Genomic DNA, 27,666 nt, shown 5'->3' on the forward strand with positions numbered 1-27,666 from the left:
GGATCCTTCGATAACACCCCTAACTTATACACAGGCCTTTGTGTTACATTTATCATTTAGTAAGCATGCCTCTGTATTTCATTTAGACCTCACCCCAACCCCCTTTTCAACAGTCTTCTTCTCATTATTTTATTGATCTGATGTAGGACTAGTGTCCGAAACTTCAAAACTCTTTTTTTCAAGCATTAGACCAATAGAACATTTGTTGAAATTTGTCCTTACCAGATTGTCTTCCTTTTGTGTCCATTACCAAATACATACATACATACATACATACATACATACATGCATACATACATACATACATACACACACACACACACACACATACATACATGCATGCATACAAGCATGCGTGCATATATACATACATATATATATATATATATACATGCATACATACATACATACATACATTCATACATACATACATACATATATAATATAATATAAGGAAAATGGAGAGGTTGAACCCAGAAAAAAATCAATTTGTTTATATAATAGTCAATTTCATATTTTGCCATGAAGATTGCATCCTGCATTTAAAAGGCAAAAATCTCTTCAGAGCAAAAATTGACAAAAACTCATTCCCATCTAAAAATAGCTTGGGGTTAAACTACGACCATAGTGGACAATGGCTAGTTGTGGTTTTGAGGGACTGGGTCATACTACCATTCCCCCGTGGTCATAGTTTAACCCCAAATTATTTTTAGAAAGCAATTCAAAAGCACATATACTGACACAAACAAACACACAAACACATGTTTGGTAAGCAATTCTCCATCCATTAGAATGGGAATTAATTTTTGCCTTTTAAATGCATGATACAATCTTGATTGCAAAATATGAAGGTAAGAAATTGAAACGTACGTAGGCAATATGAAGTTGATTATTATATAAATAAATTGTATTTTGGGACTGTCATTTTTTTTTTATCAAATAAACACACACACTACGTATTCGTTCTTCACTCGTTCTTATTCTAACTCATGTCCATCGTCCGGAAATGTATCGTCACTCATCTGTGACCTCCTCAGCAACACTTTCCGTCTTCATGTGTGCTCTTGCTCTGCTTATTCCATTCTGTTCATGACAGAGAAAACTGAACAGAGAATCTGCATCAAATTTTGCCAAGTGTGGCAATACCTGCTCAGAAGCCTATGCAAAGTTTTCAAAATGTTTTCATTGTTCTTGATACAATCAAGGAGATCTTCTGCAACTGAAACCCAAGTGTCTTTTTGGTCAGCTGAAAGCAGTTTTGGCACAAATTTGGCAGACACGTGTCTCATACCTAAATCCTCTGTGATAATGGACTGAACTGAACTGTAACTAATTTGTGAATTGTCTGATGACTCACGGATGGTGATTCGACAATTTCTCCTCACAGCTCCATGCACATCTGTGATATTTTACTCAGATCCACTTTAAAGACTTTTTCACTTTCCAAACATTATACTAATACATCTGTTTGTTGTCTACACCACCTGTCTTCGTCTTTTGCTTTTTTGTGAATTCTCCCTATATATATATATATATATCACTGTGACCAACCAAGCTATCAGATGTTGCTACACATCGCTGGTCACAATGTGTTTTAGCCTTCAAATGACACCATCCCACTGGCTAAGCAAGCAGGTCAACAGAAGAAGGAGTGAGAAGAAATTTGTGGTGAAAGAGTACAGCAGGGATCACCACCACCCCCTGCTGGAGCCTCATGGAACTTTAGGTGTTTTCGTTCAATAAACACTCACAACGCCTGGTCTGGGAATCGAAACCGCGATGCTACAACCACGAGTCCGCTGCCCTAATCACTGGCCCATTGTGCCGGAGTGGTTGGCGTTAGGAAGGGCATCCAGCTGTAGAAACACTGCCAGATCAGACTGGGCCTGATGCAGCCTTCTGGCTTCTCAGACCCCACTTGAACCGTCCAACCCATGCTAGCATGGAAAGCGGACGTTAAACGATGATGATGATGATGATGATGATATATATATATATATATATGTATGTATGTATGTATGTAACGGTTAGTTCTTTGCTGCAGTCGAGGGTCACCAATAGTGATGGTTGTTGTTAAGGTGATGGTTAAGGTGTTGGTTGCCAGTGTAACAGTTTGCATTATGATATATGTTGGAGTCAGCAGTTACCAATTGTAACGGATGTTGTTGTTGCAGATGTGCAAGATGGAAGAAGAACAGTGATCGAAGTTGTAAAGAAATATTTATTTACCATTACTTTGTATAATGCCATACCATGACGACGAACGGGTGTGGGTATCACATAAAAACAATAGAGTTATATTGTCTTGTATGTTGTTGCAATTTATGTTTGGTCAACTGCTAGCTGCCTAACTAGGAATTAGAGAAAGATAGAGTGAATGTTAAGTGTAGGAAGTCGATGAAATGATACTTTCATTGTGCCTGACATTTAAACAGCAATGGTGTTGTGATAAGACACTGTATCAGAGTTGACATTCTCATTGTAAACCATCTCTCAGTTGAATTATCTTACTAACTGGATTCTGAATGTGGTCGCCTCTGCATCATCTCCTTTTTGCTAACTCCCTTTTTCCTAACTCCCTTTTTCCTATGGTGTTTTAATATTTATAACTATCCAAACAAGTTAGAAGGAGAGACATATTGTTGAGGACAATGAATTTCGTTGGCAGTCTGTTATCTCTATTCTAGCTTTTGGTGGCCTAGAAGAGGTTGGAAGGGTCAAGTGGCAAAGACATTATTCTGCTTAGAGAAGGCATCTGGCAAATGTAACTGCTGTCACTCACAGAAAAAACTATTGTTTTACATTGAGAAAAGTGATGTTGAACTGTTAAGTGAAATTTGGCTATCGAGGATTGAATCCATGCCATACCTGCATGAAGCCACAACATGTCTGTAGCGCACACTCTAGTGAACTTCCTTCTCTTTTATTATATATACATACATTCAAACATAGCAGACAACAGCTAACCTTTGGGTACTATTTGGACCCCACTGTATCCACCACTCTGATTGGTTGGTATTGGCGCAATTTGTCTCTTGCTCTATTGTGCCAATATGCAACCTAACCAATCGAAGTCCCTAAAGAAGATCACATGATACAGCCTGTTCTAAACTCCACTTTGAACCTACTGTTACTTATAAAACCTCAACTTCTCTTGTCTCGAAGCCTTTTGGTTTCAGACCTTCTATGGTCTAACCACTGACCACATGACGTGGCCAGTTCCAGCAATGACATAGGACAACAACCATCCAACAGTATTACAGTGGCCGCCATCTTCATCGCCACCATCATGTCTCTCACCAACATCATCAACAACATCTCTACATACACAGCACCAGCAACACTGCACAGGTTCTAACATAGCACTGTTCATGAATTACTTCACCATGGTTAACAGCAAACATACAACCCACACAGATGCATGCAAATATAACAATAAATCTTTAATAAGCCTTCTATTCAATTGTGTCTCTTCTCTTTTCCAACTGGCAAATTATATGTATTATTTCAGCCTTCTGATATGAGTCGATATTAGATGGTCACACAACACGCACAATGGTCCACTATCTATAATGGTCACCACGACCATCTATATATATAAATGCTGCATCTAGGAATCTGATAAAAGACAAAAACTGGATACAGTTCTATATTTAAGAGATGAGGAATTATGTACATTGTTTACATTTGACGGATAATTGTCCTCATCTTGTTTGTTCTTAACACAATGTTTCAGCTGATATACCCTCCAGCCTTCATCAGGTGTCTTGGGGAAATTTTGAACCTGGGTTCTTATTCCTAAGGTATTTTTTGATGTCATTATTGTTATTATTATTATTATTATTATTATTATTATTATTATTATTCAGGTCACTGCATGGAATCGAACTCAGAATCTTGGGGTTAGTAGCCCACGCTCTTAACCACTACGCCATATGCCCATGGGCATATGATTCCGAGTTTGATTCCAGGCAGTGACCTGAATAATAATAATAGTAATTCCTCATAATTTTCAGAAAAATGGATATCCCCAAATGAATTTTTTTATAAATACCTATCAGATACTGTAGTGGTCTGCCCTACTTGGAATCTCCTCAGTTAGGGTTAGGTTTTGTGACAGGATGTTGTCTGTTTTAGACGTAGCAAATGATTTTAGCTCAATAGAGGGCATAGGATTGGTTAAAACTCGAAAAATTAAACTACATTAAACTTACAAATTACAATTTTCTCAAGAAAGCCAAGAGAAAAAAATGTTTTATTTTGACACATTCTACCAGTATACGAAGTTTAAAAGTGTTTAGTGAACTAGAAATTGTGTTGAAAATTGCCGTTCAAAAGGAAAAGCTCTCCAGAACGCAACTGGTACTAAGTTTATCGACCCCGAAAGGATGAAAGGCAAAGTCTACCTCGGCGGAATTTGAACTCAGAACGTAACGACAGACGAAATACCTATTTCTTTATTACCCACAAGGGGCTAAACACAGAGGGGACAAACAAGGACAGACATAGGTATTAAGTCGATTACATTGACCCCAGTGCGTAATTGGTACTTAATTTATCGACCCCGAAAGGATGAAAGGCAAAGTCGACCTCGGCAGAATTTGAACTCAGAATGTAACGGCAGCCGAAAGCATTTCACCTATTTCTTTATTATCCACAAGGGGCTAAACATAGAGTGGACAAACATCGACCTCAGTGCATAACTGGTACTTAATTTATCGACCCCGAAAGGATGAAAGGCAAAGTCTACCTCGGCGGAATTTGAACTCACAACGTAACGGCAGACGAAATGCGGTTACGCATTTCGCCCGGCGTGCTAACGTCTCTGCCAGCTCGCCGCCTTCTGTGTCCTTATATAACAAATGACTCCCGCCAATCTGACAGAAAAATATCGCCGTTATTCTTACTATGGGCTTTTATGTTACTAGGAACTCGCAAAAGGCATTTTCGTTTACACCGGTTTGCAGCGTCATGCGCGGTGGATAATTTCCGCTTTGTGTAGAGCGTGGTGTTTACGAATCCTTCTTTTTTTTCCCGGTTTTAGTTTTTTTTAGAAATATACTCATATATAAACACAGATAAATATATATATATATAGTTGAACAGTTACAGATATATCGAGGTATGTAGAATCGATTGATCTCAAAAGCTTTAATTGTGTCTCCTTACTTCAACATGTAAATATGTGTGTCACTGGGCTTTGTGGTTTCTTTGAGTACTTTTACCTAAATCATGGCCTTTGCCTTTCCTTTAGATAACAATGGTGGCGTGGAGAGGAGGAGGCCGGTATCCATGGGCGACTGCTGGTCTTCCATAAACAAACCTTACCCGGACTTGTGCCTGGGAGGGGAACTTTCTAGGTACAATCCCATGGTCGGTTATGAACGAAGAGGGTCTCAAGAATATAGCTATTAATTTTGGTTAACCCTATGTATATAGACAGCTGGGCGATCTTTCGTCTCTAGTAGACCTTTCCGTCGATTTCCGTAAAAAAATTTTTTTTTTTTTACATATGGGCTTGCGGGAACTTTTGAAGTAATATACATACATATACACATACACCGAGTAAAAAATTTCAGTTATCTCTTTCTTTCACACATTACTCTGTCTCTTCACACACTAACAGAAGCACTTCACTTACACAACATACTGTCTGTCTCCCACACCCCATCAAACACACACACACACACACATGTACATCAATGCTTCACATGCACGGTAACTTCAAAAGAACTTCCCTCGTCATACAATCGCTTTCTCTTAGTCTCTTTCGCTCTCATTACTTCAAAAGTTCCCGCAAGCCCATATGTAAAGAAAAAACTTTTTTTACGGAAATCGACGGAAAGGTCTACTAGAGACGAAAGATCGCCGCCTTTCCCTTGGATAACACTGGTGGCGTGAAGAGGGGAGGCCGGTATGCATGGGCGACTGCAGGTCTTCCATAAACAACCCTGCCCGGACTTGTGCCTGGGAGGGGAAAGTTCCCCTCCTAGGTACAATCCCATGGTCAGTTATGAACGAAGGGGGTCTCAAGAATATAGCTATTAATTTTGGTTAACCCTGTGTATATAGACAGCTGTAAACACCATACGTTTGTATACAATGTCTTTGTGACAGAAATAGAATTTTCAACCTGACTAGTTTTAATCCTATTTTGGGTTTCATAATTGATTGGAGGTGCAATGACCCAGTGGTTAGGGCAGCGGACTCGTGGTTGTAGCTTGACTGAGTGCCCTATTCGACTGATTCTTATATTTTTGTCTATGAAGATATTGTTTGTTTATGTACACTGTTGGCTAAAATATGTAGATATATTATGTAGTACAGCAAATATGTGTGTGTGTATATTGTGGCAGTCCGTTGGTTATGACGACAAGGGTTCCAGTTGATCCGATCAACGGAACAGCCTGATCGTGAAATTAATGTGCAAGTGGCTGAGCACTCCACAGACACGTGTATCCTTAACGTAGTTCTCGGGGGAGATTCAGTATGACAAGGCTAGCCCTTTGAAATACAGGTACAATAGAAACAGGAAGAAAGAGTGAAAGAAAGTTGTGGTGAAAGAGTACAGCAGGGTTCGCCACCACCCCCTGTCGGAGCCTCGTTGAGCTTTAGGTGTTTTCGCTCAAACACTCACAATGCCCGATCTGGGAATCAAAACCGCAATTCTACAATCACGAGTCCGCTGCCCTAGTCTGTGTATAGAAGTAACATTCAAGGATCAAGGTGTAGGAAGCAAGTAAGCTTCAAGCAGTCTGTAGAAAGTATAAAGAAAAACTTTCAGGGAACAATAGCAGTTTATTGATGTGGAAGGTTGTACATTTTTACCATATCAAAGTTCAATAAGCTGAAAAAAAGTTATTTTATAGTTCACAGTTAGCAGCTGGGGTTGCTGTTTCTATGAATAAAAATCCAAAATTAAGGAATGGAGTGTATATATATATATATATATATATATACACAAAGTAGTAAATATATGGCACATCTAAGTACCGATATTTACTGGAAATAGCGAACGTAATAATACGACGCTAATGTATAGCTTCACCGTGTATGTATTAGCAAAAATGCGTGTGTGCAACAAACTAGAAAAATTGTCTTACCTCCAGGGAGAACATCTGAAAGATGAAATACCTGGAAAAGGATATATAAATATAAATATGAGAATGTGTGTCTGTGTGAATCCCTAAAACTTGAGAACTACACCACCAATTTCATTCAAATTTTACACATGCCTTTACTAAGGGTCCATGTAGTGTCATAGGCCAAAAAAATTTTTAACTTCTTGCCTAGTGCGAGCCCACAGCAATATCATATCTTCTCCACTATTTCAGCATTACATGTCAAAAGTGAAACAATAACATCTCTCTATTGTAATGTCAGATACTTTCACTTTAATAATGTTGATGATAAAACTTGACTTCCTTAACTTAACAGCAAACCACACTTCAAGTTAAGCAGTAGTTTAACCTTTTAGCATTCAGATTACTCTGTCAAATGTAATGTGTATTTATTCACATTGCTTTGGATTATTCATGCAATTATCTTCAAGATGAGATTGTTTATTTGTAGAATGACAATGTAGGGTAGGTGTGAGAGGCTGGATCTAGCCGGTTTGAATATAGAACTGGAAGAATATTTGGGTCAGACATGGATGGTTTATATGCTAATGGATTAAATGGAGTCATTATTTTTAAATTCTAGAAACATTGTAAATAAACTATGGAGATATACTTGCATAGCAAGTGACCTGATCTGAGATTGTGTGCTGGAACGAAAAAAATTGCAGCGTGGAAGCCATTTAAAAAGCACACAAAAACCGTTAGATTCATTTCAACATTTAAATTTAATTTGTCAAAATATTTTCGGCGCTTTGAGACCATGACCTGTTTATTGACAAAATTCTGTGCTGCACAGAATTTTGGTCGTGGCCTCAAAGTGATGAAAATATTTTGACAATTTAAATTTAAATGTTGAAGTGAATCTAATGGTTTATTGTAAATAAAGTCTTTGGTTTAATTTGTGAGGGTTTTACCAAACTAAAATGAAGTTTTGTTTTGCTTTTATTCCAGGATGGCAGCTTCTGGTGGGAAAGGCCCAGCTCCCACAGTTGAACAGATTCAAGAAGATGTCATCACACAGGTACGTGGTTTATTTCAGGGGTCCACAAAGTAGTCAAATTGACGTTGGAGCTTGATGTAGTCCTCCAACTCATTGGATCCCATCAAACTACAATTCATGCTAGAATGAAAGATCAATGATGATGATATTTGTGTGTGTGTGTGATCCTGATTTCAATGTTTACTTTTCCATGCTTGGGTATCACAGGAGTATGATAGGGTAAGGCTTTCTGTGGCCGGTTGCCCTCTCTGACACTAATATCTCGTCTCTCATTATCGTCATCATTATCATTTAGCATCTGTTTTCCCTGCTAGGGTAGGACTGTTCCACAGGAACTGGCACGTCAGAAGACTGCACCAAGTTCTGCTGTCTTGTTTAGACATGGTTTCTACAGTTGGATGTTTGTATCCTAATGCCAACCACTTTGCAGAGTGTACCAGGTGCTTTTTTCATGGCTCTTTCAGCAGTGAGGTCACCGAGTAACTTGCAAGACAAAACCATGCAACTAAGGGGTGGGGTTTCTACTGAAAGGCAAAAAAAAAAACTGAAGTGTGGGGAGTGGGCCGGGTATTGGAGATGGTGAATGGGGTGAGTTCACAAAATTGTAAAAGGAGAGTGGTGGATGGAAGGTGGTTTCCAAAGAGTGGGTACGGGTAGAATAAGGGGTTGTTGGGAAGATATGTTGCGGAGAAGAGATTCAACAGGCACATATTGTGTGGGGGTGGCTATGCGGGGGAAAATGGAGAAGGAATGCAGCAATTAGTGAGCATGGGTGGGGGAAAGGGAGGATGGGCTGTGGGGGAGGTTTGTTAGGGGACAGATTGTGTGTCGAAGTGGGGGGTGGGTGCCAGGACATAAGGGACATACCTTTATGGCCTCAATTTTATTTCGCTTGGCAGGTCTTCTCAAGCACAGAAAATTACCAAATTTCTTGGTCCTTTTTCATTTCTGTGAAGCTCAACATCTGAAGACCATTTCCCACCACTTCATCCTAGGTCTTCCTCTTCCAGACACAACCTCTCATATTTAGAGATCGACATTTTGTTTTAGACATTAGAGATGAGCACTTTTTGATGGTTGTCCGATACCCTTGATTCCGAACCTGTTGTGCCCCCAGCAAATACGTAAACATCGTTTCTTTTCATTTTCTGTTTACAGTTGGCAAACCAGTTTTGGTCCCCGTATTCATTGGAAAGAAAAGCATTCAAACCAAAGGTAAGAAAATCAAGGACTAACCCCACAGGCTGTGTCCCAAGGCCATCCAACCTGAGAGGGTGCCTTACTAATTCATCATTCATTTCATTATTACATGTTTATAGGTGCAGGTGTGGCTGTGTGGTAAGAAGCTTGCTTCTCAACCATATGCTTCTGGGTTCGGTCCCACTGAGTGGTACTTTTGTTATGTGTTTCCTACTATAGCGCTGGGCCAGCCTAAGCCTTGTGAGTCAATTTGGTAGACAGAAACTGAAAGAAACTTGTCATAATGTGTGTGTGTATTTATATATATGTATGTGTATGTATCAGGTCATCCCATCAGTTCTGTCTGAATTTTGAATAAAGAAAACAAGTGATCAAATGTTATATTTAATTGAAATTTAACCATCAATGTACTTTCCCTGATTATCTATCACTTCCTTCCATCTATTTACAAGCTTTTTAATCTCATCAATGTAAAACTCTTTTGGTTTCAAAGCAAAGAACTCTGAAATGTCAGTTTCGACTTCCTCCTTGCTTGCGAAAGTTATGTCCCCCAATGATTCTGTAAACTACAAAACAGATGGTAGTCTGAAGGAGCAAGGTCGGAAGAATAAGGTGGATGAGGAATTTTTTCCCAGCCAAGTTCTTCGATCTTCTGTGATATGATCTTTGCAGTGTGGGATCGCACATTGTCCTGATGAAACATCTCTCCTTTTCGATTCGCTAAAGCAGGTTTTTTTTTCTTCAAAGCTTGGTTGAAATGCTCTAATTGCTGACAGTAGACTTGAGCATTGATTGTTGCATTAGGTGGTAACAATTCAAAGTGAATTACTCCTTTGCAATCCCACCAGATAGAGAGAAGAACCTTTTTCCCATGAAGTTCCCTTCTCAGTTGTGGTTGAGCCTTTTCCCTTTTACCAAGCCACTGTTTACGATGTTTAACATTTCGATAGAAGATTCATTTTTTTGTCACCAGTCAAAGTCTATCCAAAAAGGGTGAAATGAGTTCATGAGAATGGAGAGAAGAGCAGATGTCAGACATTTCACTCGTCACCACCCTGTCTTATTTTTCCTGTCTGCATTTCAGAAATTGTTACACATTTCAGAAATTAGATTTTACATGTAACATTGTCATACATTTCACAAATTACATTATATATTTCATAATTTGCACACATTTAATAAATTGCATTGTGGATTTCAGAAACTGCATTCAGTACTTCTGAAATGATTTGTGCATTTGATATTGTTACACATTTCACAAATTATGTTTTACATTTCACATTGTTACACATTTCATAATTTAAACACATTTCATAAATTGTACTATGGATTTCAGAAACTACACTCCATATTTTAACAAACCATATTACACATGTCACATTCTAGTATACATTTCACAAATTATATTCCACACTCACAAATTCCATTATGTATTTCACAAACTATATTCCACATTTCATAGTCTGTATTACACATTTCATGCATAGTAGTATACATTTCATAAATTATATTCCACATTTCTCTTTCTGTAGGTCATTGAAGATATTTATGAAAAGGAAATCCTTGCCACAAAGTAAGTAATCAGTTTATCATAGCTAACACTAAGCAACAGAACTGGTGGAACATCTAACACGATGCCTTGTGGTATTAAGTTACATCCCCTTTACATCCTCAGTAGTAAACCCTGTTAGAGGGTCAACTTTGCTTTTCACTCTTCAAAAATTCATAACGGTGACTAAATTCGTCCACTTAAATTTCTGGCCCTTTGTTTCAATGTTAGAAATAATAATGATAATGATACTACTACTAATAATAATTGGTTTCAAATTTTGGCACACACAATGGGCTTCTTTCAGTTTCCATCTTGCAAATTCACTCACAAGTCATTGGTCAGTGCACAGCTGTAGTATAAGACTATAAAACACTTGCCCAAGGTGCTGCTGAGTGAGACTGAACTCAAAACCCTATGGTTGCAAAGCAAGCTTCAACCCACACAGCTATGTCTACACCATGAAATCTCCCTTCTGGGTCAAGCACTAATCTCTCAAAGTTGATATTCTCCACCCAAGAAAATTGAAGGATTAGATGTTCCATTTTATTTGTTATTTTGTTATCAAATTTCCAAGTCTAAATTAATCTTGTTTCCATTTGTTTTCACTTTTCCCAGATTTTCAATCCGAAGAATTGTGGTCCTTGAATTCAGGTAAGTTTAGCCATTTTCCGCTCTTTGATAATTGTTTTGAGAAATCTGATATGGACAAGGGGTTTGCTTGTGCTTTGGCTCATGGCCAGGTGACTTAAATCTTGATGGCTCTGTCTACCTAGATGTAAAAAGTGAACTTACTGAGGCAATTGACTTTGGCAGAATTTGAACTCAGAATGTAAAGCCAGGGGACATGCTGGCAATTCTGCCAACTTGCCACCTTAATAATGATAATCTTCTAATATAATAATACTCTTGTGTTTTTCTCCGTCCCTTAGTGGCTGACGATATGTGCATTCCTGATCACGCTCAAATGGTGCTTTTTATGTGCTACCTGCGCAGGAACCAGTTCTGCGGCACTGGCAATGACCTCGCTCGAATGTTTTTTCATGTGCCACCAGCACAAGTGCCAGTAAGGCGACGCAGGTAATGATCACGCTTGAATGGTGTTTTTTATGTGCCACCGGCACGGAGGCCAGTTTGTTGCTCTGGCAACGATCACACTCGGATGGTGCTCTTAGTGCTCCACTAGCACGGATGCCAGTCATCAAATTGTTGTAATGCTATGATGGAACATGAAGTCTGGCGTAGCATAGTAAATTCCATTGTCTCGACCACGGTCGAACAATGATGATGATTAATATAATGATATTTTTTTTACTTTCAGTCAATATCTGGAATGTTATCTATGGCCTAACTATAATCCTGAAACGGTATGTATATATATATTGATAGTATTGTATATTTTAGTGCATATATTGTAGTATGTGTGTTAGAGTGTATATTGTACAGGGGCTACTTAATAACCCGGGGCGAGTACATTTGATAGAATGAAGTAGGACATGTTGTGCTGTGGTGTGCATGCTGTGCTGTGATAGTTTTATTTCAGCCTCTAATGTAAACCATGAATGATCTCACCTGTTTTCTTTTATTTTCTTCCCCCCCAGGCTACCAAAAGTCACTTAATCTCTATCATCATAATGGTAAATGAGAAATTCCGAGAAAGAGTTCCTGCTTGGGAGGTAAGCAACACGTCAACCAAATCCAAACCTTTGTTGCCATATTCCTGTTGAAATACCCTGCTTTTCAGTTCTATATTTAAGGGACGAGGAATTCTGTACATTATTTACATTTGACAGATATTTGTCCTCATCTTGTTTGTTGTTAGCACAACGTTTCGGCTGATATACCTTCCAGCCTTCATCAGGTGTCTTGGGGAAATTTCGAACCTAGGTTCTCATTCCTAAGGTATTTTTCGATGTTGTTGTTATTATTATTATTAAGGTCACTGCCTGGAATCGAACTCAGAATCTTGGGGTCAGTAGCCCATGCTCTTAACCACTGACTCTCTACATCTACACAGAAAAGTTAGATGGTTTGAAAGACGAGCTAGTTTTTGATGGAGTTTGTCTATATGTCTCCATTGAAGTCTAATGTCAGCTCCGTACCAATTAGATAATGTAGTTCTATATTTAAGAGATGAAGAATTCTGTACATTATTTACATTCGACGGATATTTGTCCTCATCTTGTTTGTTGTTAATACAACGTTTCGGCTGATATACCCTCCAGCCTTCATCAGGTGTCTTGGGGAAATTTTGAACCTGGGTTCTCATTCCTAAGGTATTCCTAACCCCATGGGCATATGGTGTAGTGGTTAAGAGCGCGGGCTACTAACCCCAGGATTCTGATTTCGATTCCAAGCAGTAACCTGAATAATGATACTAATAACATTGGAAAATACCTTAGGAATGAGAACCCAGGTTCGAAATTTCCCCAAGACACCTGATGAAGGCTGGAGAGTATATCAGCCGAAACATTGTGTTAACAACAAACAAGATGAGGACAAATATCCGTCGAATGTAAATAATGTACACTGCTTTTGTTTCAATTAATTTTGAGAAATAATGAAGAATTCTTTAAAACAATTTTGTCATTATTAAGCTAGTGTTTGGGACATATTAACAAAATTTTGATAGGCTATAAATTAGATCACTTTAATCCCTTTGTTGCCATACTTATGCGAAAATACATTATTTTGATTCATTTTGGAAATACTGAAGAATTTAGTAACATAACTTTGTCATTTTAAGCCTGGAATTTGGGACATAATTCAGCATGAAATTTTGATGGAATCCTTTTGTTACCATATTTCTATTGAAACACACTGCCTTTGTTTCTATTAATTTTGAAAATAATAAAGAATTTTTATAAAATAATTTTGTCATTATTTAGCTGGTGTTTAGAACATAAATTAACGTAAAATTCTAATGGATAGTTTTAATTTAGATCACCTTTTTGTTGCCATATTCCTGTTGAAATCCACTGCCTTTATTTGAATTAATTTCGAAAATTTTGAAGAATTTAGTAAAATGACCATGTCATTATTAAACTGGTGTTAATTTACATTTATGTTTGGAGCACAAATTAACATGAAATTTTGGTGGAAGATTTTAATTTAGATAACTTTAAGTCAGAATTTATTTCATAGAACCAAGGGCAGTTTCAGGCAGGTTGATAACCAAAAGGGTTGATTTCTTCGTCCACTTCACTCTTAGCTAATTTTATGTTTTTGTCAAATCAAGCATTCTTCAGTCGATGCTAGCAAATGATGGAGGCAGGAGGGTCCTTCTTTGTAGCAGTTGAACTTCTGAATATAACTCCCTACTGAACAAAGCAGGGAATTATATTAAGCAGAGTGAAGAGGAGGTGAGGGGCTCCCTTCTTTTGGCTTACTGATCTTGTTCAATTTAGAAGCAAAACTTTGTGTAACAAATTTCGTATGTCTTTAAACAAGAAGACCCTTGTAAAAAGTGAGGGAGCACCTGTTTGGTCACTAGAACTGATAAAGGTAGCAAGTCCCTTAAATTATGAACTCTCTTTAAAAAAAATAGGGGCTGCACTTGATAATTGAGGAGGCTCTTGTGCAGTCACTGGGCCACGGGGCATAAGTAGCCAAACCTCCCTAAAGAAATTTTGTATTGTCATTAAAATAGGGGCTTGCAACTGGATCTGTTAAATGGATTAGTCAATGTCTCTCCTTTTCCTGCTGGGGTCGTCAAATATCTTCTTCTCTATAGTAAGACCCCTATCTCTGCCCCTCTGTTATACTTTAACCTCTCAGCTAGCACAAAGCCATCCCCTCCTCAGTACCACTCCCTCTCTTAGCTGAGGTGAGGGTCTTTGTCTTGCAAGGTGTTTGGGGACCCCATTGGTGCCAGTGCCACGTAAAAAGCGCCCAGTACATTCTGTAAAGTGGTTGGTGTTAGGAAGGACATCCAGCTGTAGAAGCCATGCCACAACAGACAATTAGTGCAGCTCCTGGCTTTGCCTGCTCCTGTGAAACTGTCCGACCCATACCAGCATGGAAAACAAGCACTAATAAATCCTAGGTTAACCCTGTCGAAATTTTGAAGATAGTTATATAAATAGGGATAGCAAACATACAGAAGCATCCAGTTAACCTTTATTGCAATAAATAAACCAAATACAATGGTTAAATAAATACAAGCACTATTTTGTGTCCAGTTAACCCTTGTTGCAGTAAATATATTTCTTTATTGCCCACAGGGGGGCTAAACATAGAGGGGACAAACAAGGATAGACAAAGGTATTAAGAAGATTACATCGAATCCAGTACATAACTGGTACTTATTTAATCGACCCTGAAAGGATGAAAGGCAAAGTCAACCTCGGCCGAATTTGAACTCAGAACGTAACGGCAGACGAAATACCTATTTCTTTACTACTCACAAGGGGCCAAACACAGAGAGGACAGACAAACGGTTTAAGTCGATTATATCGACCCCAGTGCGTAACTGGTACTTATTTAATCGACCCCCGAAAGGATGAAAGGCAAAGTTGACCTCGGCAGAAATTGAACTCAGAACGTAGCGGCAGACGAAATACTGCTAAGCATTTCGCCTGGCGTGCTAACAATTCTGCCAGCTCGCCACACTATAAACCAACTACAACTGCCCTCAAACGAGGACAGTGGGTTGATATGAATTAAATGATGATGGTTGTGAATGTATATTCCTCAATCAACAGTTTATCATCTTGAAGACAGTTATATTTAGAGAGTGAGGAACTCAGCCAAATGTCCCCTCAGTAAATACCTTTCTGCCTTTAAATTAGGAACTGTATCTAAGAAGTGAAGACCTTATTCAGGTCATCATATCTGTTCACTGCTCTCCATGTCCTCCTTTCTTGGTATTTGTTCATACTTTCTGTCCATTAATGGAAGTTGTTCACTATCCTCAGCCCCAGTGTCCGTTTACTGTTCACCCCACTCCTACCTGCCCAGTATTTGTTCACTGTTTTTGTTCACCTCAGTACTTAGTCTTTCAACCCATTGTTTTGTTGTTTGTTCCTTCTTGAGCCATGCCTGGCTCATAAGGGCCGGTTTTCCCAGTTTCCTTGGCGTATAGGTTTCCCCACCTGGACGGGACACCAGTCCATCGCAGGTGAGCTGCTAGATGCAGGAGGGAAGAGTGAGAGAAAGTTGTGGCGAAAGAGTCAGCAGAAGTTTCGCCATTACCTTCTGCCGAAGCCATGTGGAGCTTAGGTGTTTCACTCATAAACACACACACCACCCGGTCTGAGATTCGAACCCGCGATCCCTCGACTGCGAGTCCGCTACTCTAACCACTGGGCCATGTACCTCCACTTCAACCCATTAATATGTTTATTTCTCACCTCATGTTTCTACATTTCAGGCTTTTCAATCAAAATCAGAAAACTTTGCGGGTTTCTTCCAAGAAGTTCTAAAAGCCAGCCTAAATGCGACCAACTTTTCCCTACGAGAACAATCCATGCTCTTAGTGTTCCTCATCCATTGTTTCAACAGTTTGGTAAGTGATTCCTTTGGAGCTGCCATTATCATCATCATCATCATTGTTCTTGTCCATTTATTTGTCTTACGTTCGTTTTTCCATGCCGGCATGAGTTAGATGAATATATCATTACAGCATGGTTTTACAGCCAGATCAATCAAAATCGAAATCGATCAACATCAATGGAAATTGTAGCTGTGATACCAGTGCCGGTGGCACATAAGAGAACCAGCCGAACGTGGCCGTTGCCAGCGCCGCCCCGACTGGCCTCCGTGCCGGTGGCACGTAAAAAGCACCCACTACACTCACGGAGTGGTTAGCATTAGGAAGGGCGTCCAGCTGTAGAAACATTGCCAGATCAGACTGGGCCTGGTGCAGCCTTCTGGCTTCCCAGACCCCAGTTGAACCGTCCAACCTATGCTAGCATGGAAAGCGGATGCTAAACAATAATGATGATGGTGATGCTCTTCCTGTCACTCACTCTTGTCTTCAAAGGTGTGAAGCAAATAGATGACTTGTTGACAGGAAGAATAACAATCACAACACTGCTTATTGTGATCAACTTTTATAGAACACAAATGGATTTATTCAGTTCTTTTTTTTTATATTATTTTTACTTGTTTCAGTCATTTGACTGCAGCCATGCTGGAGCACTGCCTTGAACGTTATTTTAAGTCAAACAGGACTTATTCTATCGGTCTCTGTTGCTGAATTGCTAAGTTACAGGGATGTAAACACACCGACACCGGTTGTCAAGCAGTGATGGAGTAGGGGAACAAACAAACAGAAAGACACACACATGCACCCAAAGATGACAGGCTTCTTTCAGTTTCCGCCTACCATGTCCATTCACAAATCTTTGGTTGACCCAAAGCTACAGCAGAAGATACCTGCCCAAGGTGCCACACAGTGGAACTGAACCCTGGACCATGTAGTTGGGAAGCAAGCTTCCTACCACACAGACATACCTATACTCTTTTACTCGTTTCAGTCATTTGACTGTGGCCATGCTGGAGCACCGCCTTTTAGTCGAAGAAATCGACCCCGGGACTTATTCTTCATATGCCTAGTACTTATTCTATCGGTCTCTTTTGCCAAACTGCTAAGTTACCGGGACGTAAACACACCAGCATCGGTTGTCAAGCAATGTTGGGAGGACAAACAGACACACAAACATATACACACTCATACATATATATATATACATATATACGATGGGCTTCTTTCAGTTTCCGTCTACCAAATCCACTCATAAGGCTTTGGTCGGCCCGAGGCTATAGTAGAAGACACTTGCCCAAGGTGCCACGCAGTGGAACTGAACCCGGAACCATGTAATTGGGAAGCAAGCTTCTTACCACACAACCATACCTATGATAATATTTTCTCAATTTTCAGTTTTTGAGCAATTTATAAAAAAAAAAATAAATTGACTCAAATTGTAATTTAGGTAATTTTAATTAAAGAAAGACCCAACCCATTTTAAACTAAATCAATATTTTAATTGACAGGAGGTGGATTTGATCCGTGAACAGGTTCAGCAATTGGTGTCCTTAAGTATCTGGATAAACCTTCTTCCTGTAAGTACCAAAATCATTTTCCTCTTTTGACCCCCCCCCCCCCCGTAATATCGATTTCGTGTACTACTGTAACGCTGTTGTATCATATTAGTCTTTACTATGACACAAGATTATGACATTGGTTTTTGCTATGACATAAGGTTATGACATTGGTTTTTGCTATGACATAAGGTTATGACGTTGGTCTTTGCTATGACATAAGGTTATGACATTGGTCTTTACTATGACATAAGGTTATGACATTGGTCTTTGCTATGATGTGGTTAGTCCGCAATACTCCATAAAGAGCATAGGGCCTGTTTCTCTGGCATATATATATTCCTTCTTGGACAAGAGACCAGTCTATTACAGGGTCACTCATTTTTGCCAGCCATGTGGACTGGGGCAACGTGAAATGAAGTGTTTTGCTCAAGAACACAATGTGTCGCCCTGTCCAGGAATCGAAACCATAATCTTATGATCACGAGTCCAGTACCTTAACCACTAAGTTCGTTTAAACATAAATCAGGTGGAATATTTGAGCCAGATACGACTGGGTTATACACTTAAGGGCTACTATGACACACTTTTATGTCATTAGTCTTAACTATGACAGGTTCAATACATGGATAGTGGTCTTTACTATGACACTTTTATGGTATTTATCTTTACTATGACATAATTGTACGTTATTTATCCTTCCATAACTTTAGTGTAAACCATTGGTCTTTATTAGGATATAAATTCTGATATTGCTCTTATGACATAGCTGTATGATATTTGTCTTTATTTTGACATCAGCATCATTATTGTTTTAACATCCACTTTTCCATGCTTGCAGTGTGTCCCTTAATGACCCAGATGCCACGGTGTGTCACCTTTGGTGACCTAGATCTTATATACTGTCGTTTGTTAACTTAGTCATCACATTGTCTCCTTCGGTGGCCTACGCACCAGCATGGACGCTTTTATGTGGCACCAGCACAGGTGCTTTTACGTGGCTCTGCATGGCTGTTTTTACGTGACCCTGGCATGGGTGCTATTACATGGCACCAGCACCCATGAGATTGCAAAAAAACCCAAAAAAAACTGGGGCCTCTCAGCTGAGAAAGGAATGTAGAGGACCTGCCTGCATGTATAGATGACCTGGTGTTTCTTCTCAAGCACAGCAAACTGTCAGAAGTCTCAGTTCTTTGTCATCTCCTCTGCAAGGCCCAGAGTTTGAAGGTTGTTTCTCACCACTTCGTCCCTTGTCTTCCTGGGTCTGCCCCTCCACTCGTTTCCTTCACAATTCTGTAAAACTTTATTCATTTTCTTTGATACCAACAGGGACGGCGTGAAGAACTGTTCAGCGTTTTCCCCAAATACAAGAAATTCTTCAATCTACTTCGCAAAAGTCAGAACAAACTGGACGAAGCAGAGAAAAAGAAATCCGAATTCGAGTGCAGCTTTTTGTTTAACCTTATCAAAAGATATTTCAGTGTTTTGGAACAAATTCCTGAAACAGGTGCGTCTTGAGTTCCTTTGTGTTACATTTTATTCTGGTGGGCCCCACCATTGCCATTCCGTGTTTAAAAACTTGTCTAATAGAAGCTTCAGAACTGATCTTCACTCCTGCTCCAGAGCGTCGGCTGTGGGGTCATTCCGAAAAGCTCTATTTGCTATAAATGAATGGATTTGTCTTTCCTTTGTCATGTATCCATGAGTGGAGTGGAGGTAAGTGTACTTGAAGCCAAGCACTTGCTTCTAGAAACAGCCCAGGCTCAACAGAGGTGGTTAAATTATTGTCTCTGCAAAGGCTGAAGACGCTCGACCTTTATTCTCTAGAAAAATGATGACGCCGTGGTGATCTCATTCTTGCTCACAACATCATAAGCGGAAAGTGTAACCTCTCGAAAGAGCTGTTCTTCACTCCTGCTCCAGAGCGTCGGCTGCGGGGTCACTCCGAAAAGCTCTATCTGCGACGATTTCATCTCAATTGAAGGAGAGGGGCTTTCTCCGTCCGGGTTGCGGATCCGTGGAATAAGCTGCCGGACGAGATAGTGAAGATGCCGACGACCGCTCGGTTCAAAGTCTCTCTTGACCAGAAATGGCCTGAACTCTTTACATGAACACCATCCTGTACATAACTCCATGTCCCCCCTACATGGCCTTGACTAACATCTGCCCAGTTATGTAACTGTGTCTCTAGATGGTTCTGTCCTTTGTCTGTCCACTCACTGACCACATTACCCTCTTGTACAGTTTTATGCAGTTCCTTGTTCCTGTTCACTTTCTACTCTGTGCCCCTCCCCTCTTTGTCCATCCCTCACATTTATCTCTCTCTCTCTCCACTCTCTTTGTCCATTCTCTTGTATCTTTGACTTTCTCTCGCTGTGTTCACTCTCTCACATCTCTCCCTCCCTCTCTCTCTCTCCTCAGTCCACTCCTCACATCTCTGCTTCTCTTTCTTTCTCTGGTTACTCTCTCTTTCTCTTCCTCGCTTTTCTTTCTTTCTCTCTCTCTTCCTCTCTCTGGTCACTCCTCCACATTTCTCTCTCTCTCTCTCTCGCTCTCCGCTCCCACACATCTCTGCTTACATTTTCACTTCTCTCTCTTCTTTCCCCCTCACATTTCATCCTTCACGTCTCTCTCCTTCCCTCTGTCCACTCCCTTATCTTTGCTTCTCTTTCTTTCTCTGGTTACTCTTTCTCCTCTCTCCACTCTTACTTCTCTCTGCCTCTCTCCATATCTTCCTTCCCATTCCTCTCCCTTCTACCACTCTTCAATCAGTTACATCTCTCTCCACCCTAGTCTTTGTCTTTCTCTTCCATTTCCACCCCTATCTATCTCTACTTACTCTATTCTTCTTGTATTTAATCTATTCTACTGAATTTTCTATCCATCTACCTCTTCCCCACCCATATGTCTGTCCACTCCAATGATCTACCAGTCAAATCTGTCCCTTTGTCCAGTCCAATCTACCCCTTTCTCCAGTCAAATCTACCCCCTTTATCCAGTCAAATCTACCGCTTTGTCCACTCTATCCCTTTGTCCAGATCAATCTACCCCTTTCTGTAGTCCAATCTAGACCCTTTATCCAGTTCAATCTATCCTTTCCTTCAGTCTAGTCTACCCCCTTTATCCAGGCCAATCTACCCCTTTGTCCAGTCCAATCTACTCCTTTGTCCACTCCAATCTACTCCTTTCTCCAGTCCAGTCTACCCCTTTGTCCAGATCAATCTACCCCTTTCTGTAGTTCAATCCATCCCTTCTTTCAGTCCAGTCTACCCCTTTTGTCCAGATCAATCTACCCCTTGTCCAGTCTCATCTACCCCTTTCTCCACCTCCGTTCATTCCACCCTTAATCTCCTTCAGGTGCAGTGTCTCGAGATTCCATTCACTACTGCGAACGCTTCCTGGAACTAATGATTGACCTGGAGGCCCAGCTTCCAACCCGACGTTTCTTTAATGCCCTCATTGATAACACTCACTTCCTGGTGGTCAGTAAGCTGTCCAACCTGATCAAGAAGCCAGAAGGAAAGCTCTTTGGACAGGTAAATTAATTTTTCTTTCTTTGGTTGACCAATGGGTTGTAAGTAAAAATTGGTGTGTGTGTGTGAATATGTATGTATGTGTACGTGTGTTTATATGTCAAACCCTTTTTTTTCAAACCTTGTCTATGTTTATATCCCCTAACTTAACAGGGCAACAAGTAGAGATTGCTGAGTACCAGACTTAAAATAGGTTGTTGGGGTGGGGACAGACGATATGATCAACTATGCCCTTCAGGTTACAATGCTCCGACATGGCCGTGATCCAGTGGCTGAAAAAAAAAAAAGAAAATTTGGTACTAGATCTATGTGACTCTCTCAGATTTCTCTGAGCCCCCATCTATCTCAATCACCACCAACTGCTAATATCAGAACTAAATAGCTCCTCCTACCCCTCATAGGGTCTACCTAAAATCTAGGGCAAACCCTTGTGCACTGAGGGTGGGAATGCATCCTGCCTCCAAATATAGTAGTTGCTATCTCATCAGGTGATGAAGGAGCTCTGTAGGTGTTTCAGCCCCTTCCTCTATGTGCAATACCAGTGTTGTCCCATGGTTACCTCCTGATGTGGGTAACAAAACTTGTGCAGAATAGCACAAGCTTTATTCAAATCAAATTTGGTGACTCTGGGCCAGATGTTTCCACCATCCTCAATGCTCATTCTTATTGCACCACTTGCCCTCTCACTTGAGCCAGATGTAATGGCTTGCTTTCTCAGCAGCTTCTGTTAATTTTCTGGTAACATCTCTCCTTCCCAGCTAGTCCAAGACTCCTGAATATTGAGTGAGCCCTGGTTCCAACAAATTGTCATACACCTGTTTCAAATGGAAAGCATATTGCCTCCCGGCTATTGTTTTCAAGGAATTCATCCATCATACTTTTATTTTATTTTTTTCCTGAGGAAAACCAACAAACTGGTGCATTGAACAAAAGCATACCTTTTATTCTTTTACTAATTTCAGTCATTAAACTTTGGTCTCATCATTATCATCATCGTTTAACGTCCGTTTTCCATGCTAGCATGGGTTGGACGGTTCAACTGGGGTCTGGGAAGCCAGTAGGCTGTGCCAGGCCCAGTCTGATCTGGCAGTGTTTCTACAGCTGGATGCCCTTCCTAATGCCAACCGCTCCATGAGTGTAGTGGGTGCTTTTTATGTGCCACCTGCACAGGTGCCAGACGAGGCCCGCAAACGGCCACGATCGGATGGTGCTTTTACAAAACTTCTATCCCTGACTCCCTCTAGCAAAAGGTCCTTCTTATTTTCTTTTTTTTTTATTTCGTCTTACCCCAATTCTCAGCTCCCCACAGGTCCTACAATCCTTCTATCTTGACTCACTCTGACCACGATCGATTCTTCTCTGCTCTCACTGGCAACAGGTTCTTCAGATACTCTTCTTTCTTATTCTTACAGTTGCTGGACATGCTGGAAATGTACGTAGAGTTTGAGATCAATGACCAGAATGGAGAAGCCTTAACAATCCATGATCGGATTGACATTCACTACAACAAGATCACAGCCCTTCAGGTAGTAACAGTTTCCACTCTTTTACTCTTTTACTTGTTTCAGTCATTTGACTGCGGCCATGCTGGAGCACCGCCTTAAATCAAGCAACTCGGCCCCGGGACTTATTCTTTTGTAAGCCTAGTACTTATTCTATCAGTCTCTTTTGCTGAACCGCTAAGTAACGAGGCACAAAGTATAAGAAGGAGGTGTAGTGTGCAGGGGAGACAACTGCAGTGGTACAGACGTTTAATGTGTATAAACGATAGTTTAGTCAAGGTGAGTAGCGGCCTACTTGGTTAGGTCTTTGCATTCACGTTCGCAAGATCGTGATTTCAGTAACTGGGCAGAGTAGTAGAAGACACTTGCCCAAGGTGCCATGCAGTGGGACTGAACCCTAAACCTTGCAAGCTTTTTACTGAAACATTAAAACGTCTGATGTCATTTAAGTCAGCATCAGACCCTTGATGCCAACCAAGCAATACCAAAACATCTCGTACCCTAAAAATGCTGCTGGTTTCATTTTTTTCCCCCTTTTTTTTCCTTTTCTCTTTCTTTTCTTCCTTTCAACTCTGATTTCTTTAGATATTTGTTGTTCTTTGTTTCTAATTAATTAATGCTATGCGAGTACATCTCCGTAATTAATTAATGGTATGATTTATAATTCTTCTCTTACTTTTTGTGTCTCATTTCTTTTTCTTTTTTTCTTTTTTTCTAGAAAGTTCTTTTCCATCAGTTTGAGGATTTACAAGATTTTGCCATTGCAAACGTGGCCAGCATCGACACCCGACAAGCTCTGATGAAGCATTTCTCTGCAATAGAGTAAGAAACGTTTCATGTTTATCATCATCATCATCATCATTAATTCTTTTTATAATTCCACTGAGCTCAACTATCTTTTTCATCCTTTTGGGGGTGATAAAATAAATATCAGTTGACCACTTGGGGTCAATGTAATCAACTAACCCCTTCTCACCAAATTTCAGGTCTTGCATTTATAATACAGTTCTACATTTAAGAGATGAGGAATTCTGTACATTATTTACATTTTACGGATATTTGTTCTCATCTTGTTTGTTGTTAACACAACGTTTCGGCTGATATACCCTCCAGCCTTCATCAGGGGTCCTGGGGAAATTTTGAATCTGGGTTCTCATTCCTAAGGTATTTTTCGATGTTGTTGTTGTTATTATTATTAAGGCCACTGCCTGGAATCGAACTCGGAGTCTTGGTTTTAGTAGCCTACACTCTTAACCACTGAGTCTCTACATCTACACAGAAAAGTTAGATGGTTTGAAAGACGAGCTAGTTTTTGGTGGAGTTTGTCTATATGTCTCCATTGAAGTCTAATGTCAGCTCCGTACCCATTAGATAATACAGTTCTATATTTAAGAGATGAAGAATTCTGTACATTATTTACATTTGACAGATATTTGTCCTCATCTTGTTTGTTGTTAACACAACATTTCGGCTGGTATACCCTCCAGCCTTCATCAGGTGTCTTGGGGAAATTTCGATCCTGGGTTCTCATTGTTAACCCTTTCATTACTGTATTTATTATGAGATGCTCTGTGTTTCTTTCAATTATTTTAAATATAACAAAGAATTTAATAAAATAACTTAGTCATCATTAAGCTGGTGTTAGGAACATAAATTGTGGCTAAGGTTTGGTGGAAGATTTTAATTCAGAACTTTTGAAAACAAGATATTGGTAACGAAAGGGTTAAGGTATTTTTCGTTGTCATCGCCACTGCCGTCATCGTTGTCCAGGTCATTGCCTGGAATTGAACTCGGAATCTTGGGGTTAGAAGCTCGTGCTCTTAACCACTACGCCATATCCCCAGGGTGTTTTACAATGGCTTTTATTTATGAGTAGCAATGCCAAATTTCAGGGAAAGGAGACAAAATACTGATAATTAAGATTCTATTAAAAGTCTGTTGTAATACATGAAAATACTTGTTGTTTTATTTCCCTCCTTCTCTCTCTCTCTCTTTTTCCTTCTTTTTACTAAAATCTAATTTTGGTTTTCAAGGAATGGTTATATTTCAGACACACTTTTCTCTCTTTCTGTTCTTCAGCTGTAAATTGTCTTTACACAAGATCTGTGCCCATCTCAATTTATTGCCATTTCCTCAAACCGAAGAGACAGACATGCCATCAGAATTCTTACTGGAACTATTGGTAAGTAAAGGAATTTCTCAAATTAACAACTCCTCCACAATTTCCATTTGACTCTTTGCTCTTTTTTTTTGCTTTTTTTTTCTACCATTTCTTTTTTTTAAAATTTATATTTGTCTTTTCTTTAATCCTTTCAATTTTTTTTTTACCTTTATTCTTCTCTTTCTCGCTTATGTTTTTTTCCTTTTCTTCTCTACACCATTGTTCCAGTCCTGTGTTTAAGTATCAACAGTTTGTATACTGTTACACACACACACACACACACACCTTGTTATGTTTTAGATAAAGTTGTGTTTTTCCCATGATTCAATTTTCTCAACTGAAATAACCAGGTACCAGGTGTGAGTGGAATTCATTACCTTAACCCTTTCGTTACTGTATTTATTTTGAGATGCTCTGTGTTTCTTTCAATTAATTTTAAATATAACAAAGAATTTAGTAAAATAACTTAGTTCTCATTAAGCTAGTGTTAGAAACATAAATTGTGATTAAGGTTTGGTGGAAGATTTTAATTCAAAACTTATGAAAACAAGATATTTGTACTCAGAGCCAGAACTAGTTTCAGCCAGGTTGGTATCAAAAGGGTTAAGAGAAGCTATTTAAGGAAGAAAGAATGATTTTATTGCTGTTGAGGTCATCTTCACCTTTCGTATCTTCAACATCAATACTAACGGGACCTGTGGAAATTCCACAGAGTGAAAAAGATTAACCCTTTCATTACCATATTTCTGTTGAGATGCTCTGTGTTTATTTCAATTAATTTTAAATATAACAAAGAATTTAGTAAAATAACTCAGTTATCATTAAGCTGGTGTTAGGAACATAAATTGTGACTAAGGTTTGGTGGAATATTTTAATTCAAAACTTTTATAAACAAGACATTAATACTACAGAGCCAGAGCCAGTTTTGGCCGGGTTCATAACAAAAGGGTTAAGCTGGCCAAACATGGGTGGTAGACCTAACATATCACCTTATTTAGCACAAGCATCTGGTCTGCCCTTCATTCGGGTGGTTGTCCTAACAACACTGTCCAGTTTAATACCACCACCTGGTCCTTGGACAATGGTCTTAATACAACATCCAGTTCAACACCATCATCTGATCCTTGGCTGATAGACCTCATACACTGTCCAGTTTAAAACCACCTGGTCATTATTGACTTGACCTAACATATTGTCCAGTTTAAGACTATTATCTGGTCCTTTGGTGCCTCTCCTGGCATTCACTCTGTTGTGAGTATTCAGAACAGAAACCTTCCCCCTTGGTTTCCTCTCTTTGTAAGTTTTTACTGCAGACACTGACCCACAAATATTTGGGTTGAGCACAAACCGGATCAGTCACTAGTTCTGAGAGTAGGACCTACACAGCCTTGGAAACAAGCATATACTCTTTTACTTGTTTCAGTCATTTGACTATGGCCATGCTGGAGCACCACCTTTAGTCGAGCAAATTGACCCCGGGACTTATTCTTTTGTAAGCCCAGTACTTATTCTATCGGTCTCTTTTGCCGAACCGCAAAGTGACGGGGACGTAAACACACCAGCATCGGTTGTCAAGCAATGCTAGGGGGACAAACACAGACACACACACACACATACATACATATATATACATATATGCGACGGGCTTCTTTCAGTTTCCGTCTACCAAATCCACTCACAAGGCATTGGTCGGCCCGGAGCTATAGCAGAAGACACTTGCCCAAGATGCCACGCAGTGGGACTGAACCCGGAACCATGTGGTTGGTTAACAAGCTACTTACCACACAGCCATTCTATGTGTATTAATCCTTTCTGCTAAAGGCAGAAGGCCTGAGATTTCACCGTTCTTCATTTATTTCAATTCCAGATAACTAAGCATCAGAAGCGTCCATCACAACTTGAAACCATCAATGAGATGCCTCTTTATCCGACAGAAAATATCATTTGGGATGAAAATATAGTTCCAACAGAATATTTCTCTGGTGAAGGTGAGCAAGTTTTCTCAAATAAATAAAGGCTATTTCATTCTCCCCCTCTTCTCTCTCTCTCCCTCTCATCATCATCATCATCATCATCATTTAACATCTGTTGTCCATGCTAGCATGGGTTGGACGGTTTGACCAAGGATAAGGCGGCGAGCTGGCAGAAACGTTAGCATGCAGGCGAAATGCTTAGCGGTATTTCGTCTGTTGTTACGTTCTGAGTTCAAATCCCGCCGAAGTCGACTTTGCCTTTCATCCTTTCGGGGTTGATAAATTAAGTACCAGTTACGCACTGGGGTCGATGTAATCGGCTTAATCCGTTTGTCTGTCTTTGATTGTGTTAGCCCCTTATGGGTAGTAAAGAAACAGGTTTGACCAGGGCTGGTAAGCTGGAAGGCTGTGACAGACTCCAGCCTGATTTGACATGGTTTTCTATGGCTGGATGCCCTTCCTAACGCCAACCACTCCGAGAGTGTAATGGATGCTTTTACGTGCCACTGGCACAGGTGCCATTTATGTGACACCAATATCTGCCACAACTGCAATTTTGCTCAGCTTGATGGATCTTCTTCTC

At 39.8% G+C, this 27,666-nt stretch overlaps 1 protein-coding gene across 1 annotated transcript in view; it reads left to right on the top strand.

Moving 5' to 3' along the window:
* The first annotated feature begins 4,970 nt into the window (after nt 1–4,970).
* Nucleotides 4,971–27,666, top strand: part of LOC115223929 (RNA helicase aquarius) — a 64,986-nt gene continuing 42,290 nt past the window's right edge. Inside the window, exons 1-15 of the mRNA XM_029794665.2 lie at nt 4,971–5,122; nt 8,073–8,142; nt 9,280–9,336; nt 10,854–10,894; nt 11,489–11,524; nt 12,192–12,237; nt 12,472–12,546; nt 16,242–16,376; nt 17,867–17,935; nt 19,244–19,421; nt 21,272–21,450; nt 22,860–22,973; nt 23,668–23,771; nt 25,029–25,131; nt 26,978–27,098. Coding sequence (XP_029650525.1) covers nt 8,074–8,142; nt 9,280–9,336; nt 10,854–10,894; nt 11,489–11,524; nt 12,192–12,237; nt 12,472–12,546; nt 16,242–16,376; nt 17,867–17,935; nt 19,244–19,421; nt 21,272–21,450; nt 22,860–22,973; nt 23,668–23,771; nt 25,029–25,131; nt 26,978–27,098 — 1,327 coding nt within the window. The 5' untranslated portion in view covers nt 4,971–5,122; nt 8,073. The remainder of the gene's footprint in view (nt 5,123–8,072; nt 8,143–9,279; nt 9,337–10,853; nt 10,895–11,488; nt 11,525–12,191; nt 12,238–12,471; nt 12,547–16,241; nt 16,377–17,866; nt 17,936–19,243; nt 19,422–21,271; nt 21,451–22,859; nt 22,974–23,667; nt 23,772–25,028; nt 25,132–26,977; nt 27,099–27,666) is intronic.

The sequence above is a fragment of the Octopus sinensis genome, linkage group LG24, assembly GCF_006345805.1.
Source record: "Octopus sinensis linkage group LG24, ASM634580v1, whole genome shotgun sequence".
Classification (NCBI taxonomy): domain Eukaryota; kingdom Metazoa; phylum Mollusca; class Cephalopoda; order Octopoda; family Octopodidae; genus Octopus; species Octopus sinensis.